This window comes from Orycteropus afer, unplaced genomic scaffold (assembly GCF_000298275.1).
Source record: "Orycteropus afer afer isolate SDZICR_OR568_19922 unplaced genomic scaffold, OryAfe1.0 scaffold00167, whole genome shotgun sequence".
Taxonomy (NCBI): Eukaryota; Metazoa; Chordata; class Mammalia; order Tubulidentata; family Orycteropodidae; genus Orycteropus; species Orycteropus afer.
This window is the reverse complement of record NW_006921754.1, coordinates 6,110,792-6,120,559: the sequence shown is the minus strand read 5'-3', so window position 1 is coordinate 6,120,559 and position 9,768 is coordinate 6,110,792. Positions and strand designations below refer to the sequence as shown.

At 36.0% G+C, this 9,768-nt stretch overlaps 1 protein-coding gene across 1 annotated transcript in view; it reads left to right on the top strand.

Annotated features, from left to right (window-relative positions):
- Positions 1-9,768, top strand: part of PTPRK (protein tyrosine phosphatase receptor type K) — an 867,169-nt gene that overhangs the window by 468,010 nt on the left and 389,391 nt on the right. Inside the window, exon 6 of the mRNA XM_042781758.1 lies at positions 5,261-5,435. Within this exon, the coding sequence (XP_042637692.1) occupies positions 5,261-5,435 (175 nt within the window). The remainder of the gene's footprint in view (positions 1-5,260; positions 5,436-9,768) is intronic.

The following is a 9,768-nucleotide window of genomic DNA, read 5'->3' as shown; positions in this document are numbered from 1 at the left end:
TTTGGTTTTTTATCCTGTCACCTGCTAGTTTCTGGTGACTGCTGACAATCTTTGACGTTCTTTTCCTGCTTACAGATACACCTGCCTCCATTGTCATGATGTCTGCCTCTGTGTCTGTGTCTCTCTTTGTCTATGATATCATTAATATTACAAAGGAAAACTCTTATTTCCAAACTGGGTAACATTCACAGATAAAGGGCTTGGGAATTCTACATATGCTTTTTGGGGACAGACTTAGTCCATAAGGCAGAAGTTGAGAGGTTGTTTAGTGAGATAGTGAAAGAGGGTTCAGCTAATTAGAACCAAACTGAAAAAGAACCAAATTTACTGACTTTAAGTTGATTCTAACTCATAGTGACCCCCATTGGGTTTCTAAGGCAGTAAATCTTTATGGATGTAGATTGCCCCATGTTCCTTCCACAGAACAGCTGGTGGATTTGAACCGCCAGCCTTCTGGTTAGCAGTCAAATGCCTTACGCACAGAGTCACCAGAACTCCTTTAATTAGAACCAGGGTAATGTAATTCACTCCCTGAAGGAGTGTATGAAAACAGAAGAAAATGAGCCATTGTTTGAGAAAAGTTTGGAAGAAAGTGGTATTCTGAGAGGAAGGTCAGTTATGATGCAAAGATGGACTGATTATTTGGAGAGAAACATCAAGGGTACCCACAATCTCTTCATAAGACAAGAAGAATTTTTGAAAGCCATGGTATTCAAGTATGTGGTTGAGTATGTACCCGTGCAGGGATGTTCGTAAGGTAGAGCAGGTCTTAGGAAATGAATGGTCTTGTATGAAGACTGAGAAGTATAAATGGCAGCATGAAAGGTGACTGAGGTTTGGAGAACATCAGGAACAGAATAAAGGAAGAGAAATGAGGATGTCAAAAGGAGTAAGGATTGATGAGTCATGTTTTACCTTTTGATTGGAAAGATTGTTTGGAAATACTGATATGCCAAGTGAAAACCCACTCTTGTTGAGTCAGTTCTAACACACAGGGACATACTAATCCCATCTTTATGCTGAACAAATAATCTGAGAAGCTATACTATATGAAGAATGTGGCATCAAGACTGAAGGAAGACTTATTAACAACTTGTGATATGCAGATGACACAACCTTGCTTGCTGAAAGTAAAGATAACTTCCTGCAAAATATCTCCTTAAAGTGTTAAAAAAACAATGGTGTCCCTTGGAAGACTTGTACTTTGTTGAAGCCATGATATTTTCAATTTCCTCATATACATGTGAAAGCTGGACAGTGCATAAAGAAGACAGAAGAAGAGTCTATGTCTTTAAATTATGGTGTGGTGAAGATTATTGACTATTCCATGGACTGCTAGAAAAATGAGCACATCTGTCTTGGAAGAACTGCAGCCAAAATTCTCTTTCGAAGGGAGGATAGTGATCCTTCATCTTGCTTACTTTGGACATGTTATCAAGAGTGACCAGTCCCTGGAGACATATATCATGCTTGGTTAAGTAGAGAGTCACTGAAAGAGTAGATGATCCTCATTGAGGTTGATTGTGTAAAGGCTGTGACATCAGGCTCAAATACAGCAATGATGGTGAGGATGGTGAATGACTGGGCAGTGTTTTGGTTGTACATAGGGTCACTATGAGTCAGAACCAACTTGAAAGTACCTAACAAGAAACATAAGAAGTGGGGGTGGGGGGAAGGATCCTGAGGTTTGCATGTATAATGACTAGGGAAACAGTATCTTGGCTGATTTTATGGATTTATATCTGTGGGCTTTTGAACATGAGCTGCATTTTCTCTTCCATATTTCCCAGGGGAATGAGGAGGAGTAGTTTTAGTACAGTTGTCAAGAAATTGCTGGATAAGGAAAGAAGAATTAACAATATACTGAAAGAATGAAAAATCATAACAGAGGTGTGTATTTAGGTATGCGTTTATGCATATGCGTGTATATATACATATACGTATACATATATGTATACATATACATTTAAAACCAAACTCACTGCTGTTGAGTTGATTCGACTCATAGCGACCCTTCTTTGGATCTCTGAGGGGGTATCCCAGGCGATAGTCTCAGGGCTTCTTCCAGTCTCTAACCGTCCAGCAGTTCAGGCCTTTTTTAAGGATTTGAATTTTGTTCTACTTGTTTTCCCATTCTTTCCAGGACCATCTATTCTGTTCCCAGTTGTAATGGTTAATATTGGTAGTCAGGCACCATTTAGTAATTCTGCTATCAATGTAGGTGAGGTCATGGTTCTTAGAGACTTCTAGTTCTCTAGACTGGTTTCTTCTTTGAGTATTTGGTTTCCTTTTTTCTCTTTTGTTCCAGATGATTAGAAACCAATATTTGTATCTAAGATGGCTGTTGACAAGCTTTTAAGATCCCCATGCTACTTACCCAACTAGGATGTAGAACATTATCTTTATTAACCATATTGTGCCAGTTGACCTAATTGCCCTGAGACTAGGATCCTAAGTTCTCAAACCAAGTATACCAATTCTTCAAGGTGCATTATTATGTCTAGGAAATATCTATAACTTTGCCCCCTATGGACTTTATATTATATATGAATATATATGCAGCACACATAAACATGTATATAGTGTACTCACACCTACAGATGCACCAAAGCATGTGTATCTGTACATCCATGTGTTTTCTATACTTATATATACATACATATCTATATGACCACTCACATATTTTTCAGTTATTATTATTGTTGCAAAATTGTGTGTGTTCTAGTATTTACACGATTGTCCCTTATTCTTATGTACTTCTCAGTGTTATTGTTTACATTGGTTAAGTTGTTTTGACTTCACCCTTACTCAGGGTTGTCTTTCCCATCACCAAAACTATCAAGTGTCTACCGTCTAGAAAGTGTTACCCTCCTTTTCTCCCTTCCATACTTGATAACCACCAAAGAATGTTGCTTTCTATATGTATACCTATTCTGTCATTTTATAATAGTGAGATCAACATTTGTCCTTTTTTGATTGACTTATTTCACAGAGCATAATGTCCTCTGGATTTATCCACGTTGTATTTTGACACCTGATTATTATTCCTTATGACTGCATAGTATTTCATTGTGTGTATATAATACAATGTGTTTAATCATTCATCTGTTCATGAGCACTTTAAGTTGTTTCCAGCTTTTTGCTATTGTGAATAATGCTGCAGTCAACAAATGTGTGTGTATGTCTGTTTTGTGTCATTGCTATTAGATCACTCAGGTATATGCTTTGTAGTGGAATTGCTGGATCATAGGATAATTCTATTTCTACCTGTTTGAGGAAATCCTATTTCGTTTTCCATAGTGGTTGAACCGATTTACAATTCCACCAGCAATGGGGCAGGATTTCAATTTCCCCACAACCTCATCAGCATTTATTATTTTCTGTTTTTTTGATCAGTGCTGTTTTTGCTGGGGTCACATGTTATATCACTGTGGTTTTGATTTGCATTTCTGAATGGCTAAGGATCGTGATCATCTTTTTATGTATTTGTTGGCTGTTTGAATGTCTTCTTTGGTGAAGTGTCTGTTCATGTCTTCTGGCCATTTTTTAATTGGATTGTTTATCTTTTTGCTCTTAATTTTTCTGTATATTTTAGAGATTATATCCTGGTATCTCTGTCATTCTTAAAGATTATTCTCCCAGTTGGTAGGATCTTTTGATAAACATAGGTTATTTAATTGTTAGGACTTAGTATATTTTATTTAATTGAATGAATAAATGATAGTTTATTTATCTGTTCCCCTACCGAGAGATATTTGGCTCTTTCCCATTGTCTACTGTTACAAACAATACTGAGGTGAATAGTCTTGCACCTATCTCCATGATCATGTATGCAGTAATTATTCAAATACAGAGATCTAGAAGTACAGTTGCTGAAACTTGTGGTTGGTTCCTCATCAACCATTCTACATATTAACATATTATTGTCTAAAATGATTATGACTTTATACTTGCACTTGTAATTTTAGTTTTGATTTTTTTCCGCATATGCAGCAATGTGAAAATACATCTCAATATTTTATTTAGCATCTCACTGACAAGAATTGAGGTTGAGAATCATGAACAATACTCTCAGTTATGACTTTTCTTTGCTTATTGTCTTTGTGGTGTCTGACATATTGTTGTTGTTGTTGTTATGTGCCGTCGAGTCAGACCTGACTCATAGCGACCCCTCCTTGGGTTTCCGAGGCAGTATCACTACGGAAGTAGGATTGCCCAACCTTCCTTCTGAGGAGTGGCTAGTGGGTTTGAACCGCCAGCCGTCTGGTTAGCAGTCAAGTGCCTTAGCCACTATGCTACCAGAGCTCGAACTTTAAAAATTCATGTTGTGGATCTCTTTTCATGTTTATTAGCTATTTTTGTTTTCTCTTTCTATAGCTTGTCCATTTTTTGATATAGTTGTCATTTTTCTTATTGAACTGTAAAAGAGGTTTACATATGCTGGATATTCATCCTTTGATGGTCACTTCCATGACAAATACCTTATCAGATTTGTGGCTTGTATTTTCACCTTATTTATGATGGTTTTCAACATAAAGAAGTAATAAACTTTATTAGAGTTAAATTCTTTAGTCATTTCCTTTGTAGTTTATGCTTATTGGTCTTGTGTGAGATATGTTCAGATCATAAATATATTTTCTAGTATTTCATTTTGAAAGTGAACAGGGATGCTTTTAGCATTTAAATTCTTTTTATTACTTCTTTGAAATGATATAAATAGACTATCTTTAATGAAAGAAATGCAGAAGTTTGATAGGAGTGTGGATTTTGACTTGACTCCAAATTGTTCCTCAGTATTTTATCATCATTTTATGGTAGGCCATGTTACCCATTTGGAATACTGGGATGCTTAGGGCATAGTTGCAGTGTATGGGTGGCTGAAGATCTATTATGCATGTTTAGTGTCTAGGCTAAGAGAAACTTGTACATTTACTCTGGGAGAATGGGCAAGTTAGGGGCAGTAAACCATTTGCCATGGAACCATTGACTGTCCTTTAATTGAAATACACTTTGCTCTGCTAGCAGTTTTATGGAAAACTGAGATTACCATAGTGTCAGCACTACTTTCTTTAAAGGATTCCAATATTTATTTACCTACGGTCTTTCCTGATGGAATGACGACAGTAAAAATTTGTGGCTCTACATAGATATTTCCCCCTATACCAGCAACAATAATTTATCATAAATATTGATTGTTAAGATGCTTTAGATTTATGGAAAAGTTAAGAACCTGGTTTTAAAGACTGGTTTCTATTTGCAGAGGCGAAATGGAGAAGATATACCCGTAGCCCAGACTAAGAACATCAATCACAGAAGATTTGCTGCTTCCTTTAGATTGCAAGAAGTGACCAAAACTGACCAGGATTTGTATCGCTGCGTAACTCAGTCAGAACGGGGTTCTGGTGTTTCCAACTTTGCTCAACTTATTGTCAGAGGTAAAGTAAAATTGTTTTCATTTCATGAAATCCTGTGGCTTTATTAGAACAAAAGCAAGTTTATTCACATTGGGATTCATTTATTAAGCTGCAGTGTTCTTTATTTCAAGTCAGTATTAAAACCATATCATTGTAAAGTTCTGGTGGTAAAATTAAGGCATTTGGCTGCTAACCAAAAGGTTGGAGGTTCGACCACCAGCTGCTTAGTAGGAGAAAAATGAGGCAGTCTGCTTCCGTAAAGATTTATAGCCTTGGAAAACCTATGTGGGCAGCTCTACTGTGTTCTGTAGGGTCACTATGGGTCTGAATTGATTCAGTGGCAGTGGGTTTGATTTTTACGTGCAGTTGTAAAGTTTGTCGGTCAAGTTTTCAACTTCTGTCATTCTGTTGAAGGGAGTGCATTTTTAAGTGCTTTAATTTGGCTAAACATATAAAATACCTCTTTTTGTGTCACCATCATCTAGTTCTTGATTTAGATTGAGATTAGTTCTTATTGTTTAAAATGGTTCTGGTTTGTGTTCAAACGTACTACTTTTTTCTTCAAAGCATTGTGGTTATGAAGCCAAGGTCAACGCCTATGTCCATATTGACCTATAAATATTACCCTTATCAAAACCTGTTGGTTGATCTTCATGAACTCTGCCTTACTCCCAGAATATTATAATATTAGAACTGTTTAGAAACCTTCATTCAGTTTCTCAGAATCTATTACTAGAGGCATTAGGAGGGATTATCACACATCAGTTCATATCTGTAGTGAAAACTGTAAAGCAAATAATAGTTTGCAATGTATACTGCATTCATTCAGCATTTACTGAGGTTCTGTTATATTCCAGACTCTGTTTCAGGTTGTAGTGTTACAGTTTTAAGTAAAATACAAAAATAGAGTAAACTTTGAGGTATGTTAGTAACATACATATTGTAAGAAAATGAAAATGTAGTATCAACTCCAAGTTGTACACAGTGAAGAAAAATAAAGAAACCAAATGAAAGAAATTAATATTTTTGTTAAGGTGGCCTAGGAAGCCCTCTTAGAGAAGATGATAATTGAACTGCTGACAGCTTAAAAAATGGAAGATGCTACATACGTGAAAATTTACAGAAAAAGCAGCTCAATAATAGATACCAAGCATCAATGAATAATCTCACAAATGCAAAAAGTGTAAATTTTGTAAATATTTTTAAGAGGAAGGTTGGAAAATCCTAACAACTAACAATCCTAAATCCTAACAATCCTAAACTGGACTGAAATTTATCAGAGTTGTCAGAGAAGTCCTTTATGAAGGACTCTTCTTTGAGATAAGTTTCCCAGGTGAGGGATAGGAGTCCAGGAGCAAGGGAATGAGAAAGAAGTGCTGGCAGGCACATTCGTGTGCAGGCCCAGAGACTTGAGGGAGAATATTAGCTACATCCATATTCTAGTTAATATATTTTATAATACTTGGCATCAAATATCTTTTGCATTCATTATTTCATCTTAAGATTTATTTGCTTTTAATACTTTAACCTTTAATACTTTTACAGAGAAGGAAATTGAAATTGAGACTATTTGATGATTCGCCCAGAGCCACAAAAATCTAATAATTGTCTGAGCCAGAATTTAACCCCATGTTTCTTGACTCCTAGTACTTGGCTCATTCTTTTCCACCATGGCTTTCTCACAAGTTTTGATTTGACTTACAGTGACCTCTGCTTGGGTTTCCAGGGCAGTATCTCTACAGAAGTAGATTAACCAGTCTTCCTTCCGTGCAGTAGCTAGTGGATTTGAACTGCCAGCCTTCTGGTTAGCAGTCACATGCCTTAGGTACTACACCACCAGAGCTCCCTCTCACATATTAGCATTATTAAATGATGCTGTTAGCTGCTTGCATGCTTTTGTCGTGGCAGATTCAGTAGATAAATCATCATAAAAATGTATCTTTGTAGACTGAATATGACTCTATTTTTATTTCAACTTCCCTTATGTCTCTAAAGTTGGCTCACGGCATCTACATAAGTTGATGAAACTAGCCCAACTTACTGAATAATAAGAAAATAAGACATTATTTGACTCCAGTGTCTAGGCAGGGAGAATTATCTCATGTATGTACATTCTTGTGTATTTATCTTTGCTGAGCCCTCATTCCAGCCCATTTCTTCCCTGAGTTTACTTTTCAAAGCTGGAAGGTGTCCTTGGGTTATTTTCAGAGTGATTAACATGCCATGAATTAAGGAGAAGGTGGGTGTGCTATTAACATGCTGTGTCTTAAGGTATTGTATGTGTGTTCCCAATATGCAGCAAATGGACAAGATGGGGCCTTTTAGCAGTGCAACAAAAGTTCTTTTGAGTACTTATAGTTATATATAGTTTGTAAAAGTGGTTTTATTATGTATTTATTCAACAGATTATAGAGGACAGAGAGGTTTTAATCAAATGCTTCACACAAACACACATATACACCCCCAACCCCACTGATGTTGAATTGATTCTGACTTGTAGTGATCCCCATTGGGTTTCCAAAGCTGTAAATCTTTACAGAAGTAGGTTGTCTCATCTTCCTCCCATGGAGCAGCTGGTCAGTTTGAACCACTATGCCATCATATATATGTATTTATGGTTTCTTCTTTGGACAACATTTTATGCCTGCTTATTTTGAAAGAAAGCTTTTTTTGTCATTGTGAGATCTTCCTTGTTTATCTTATTCTACAAATAGATATCAATCGTTTTATTGAAGCCTGGGTTTTTTGTTAACTAAAGGCAACTACATTCTTGCTGTTCTGGGAATGTTACTTATGAAATAAATAATTATCCCAACAAAATTTATAAAGGGAGGAATCCTTAAATTTCATAGGAAGTTTTAGCAGAACAGCTCTTTTTCCTTTTAAAAGACAGTACTGACAATGTAACATATATTGCGTTTTAAATTTCATATTGTAAATATTGGTTTAAAATATGAAGGTACTTTGAACATGTTTTCCAGATTCTGCTGACATTTTACAAATCTATTTTAGTAGATTTGGCAGTTTTATATTTTTGTTTCAACATATCTTAGGTTGTTATATATCATAGTTATAGGTGGTACTTTGCTTGTTGTTTTATTTGAAAGCTAATATAGAAGAATACATACTCTTGTTTATCTAGATAAGTATCACACAAATATTCTTAACCAAAAACATACCCATGAGGGTCAGCTGTCCTGGTGTTGAAATAGTACTGATAATTAACTATCATGGCAGGTCCTGTCTCTTGTTGGCACTTTTAAAACTGACATCCTGTTACAAGAATGCAAAAGATGGTAATTTTAAAGGAAATTTTTGGGCCAGTGATATGAATAGTCTTTAATAAGAGCTGGCATGATATTGCCTGTTGTCAAAGATGACCCAAGGGTAAGAGTTTATTAGTGCATTTTCTCCTAAACTGAAAGTGACAGGGCATGCTTAAGGCTTCTTTGTTGCTGTTTGTTACAAATGAAAATTTCACTGCAAAATTCTCATGTTGAAGAGTATTGATCTATTTGCTCCTTCAGCCAGAGGAAGGGAAAAAAAAAGGATGGTGAAACACAATTTACTTTGTCATTACTTTAGCATTGCTTCCAGATCATTTTGAGTAATGATAATGTCTTCAGCTTGTGGAAGCCAATCTTTATTGACAAAGAAGTTTTTACAGAAATGAGGTGAAGAGCAGACATTTTTGCTCAGTGTTTCTAAAAAACTGAAGTGTGTAAAACAATGTGAAATACAGGTTGAAATGGTGTTTACAAGCTACAAACTGAAAGCACCAACTTTGTAGTCTAAGTTGTATTTAAGATTGCTCTGTTCATTCTCTGCCTCACTTGCAATATTCTCCTCCTTCCTTTCCACCTGTCTGATTTAAAGACCAATTTATTTCTGATGCAACTGACCTACCATAAACGTCTATAAAATTCTATTTGCAACAACTCACCATCCATTTTTGTCCTCAGTTGTTAGTGGTTTTGTATCTATTGTTTTTATCTCTGCATGTCCAATTACATTTTAGATTCTTTAATGGGAGGAGTGAGCCCTGGTGGTGCAGTGGTTAAAGTTTTCAAATGTTAACCGAAAAATTGGTGGTTCGAACTCATCAGCTGCTCCATGGGAGAAAGATGAATTAGTCTCCTTCTGTAAAGATTATAGCCTTGGAAGCCTGTGGTACAGTTGTACTCTATTGTATAGGGTTGCTGTGAGTCAAAATAGAATCGATAGCAATGGGTTTTAATGTGAGGGGCACAAGTTTGTTTGCTTTCTAAATTTTTAGTGTAACATTTGTTATTGTTGTTGTTAAGTGCCGTCGAGTAATTTCTGACTCATAGCGACCCCATGCACAGCAGAACAA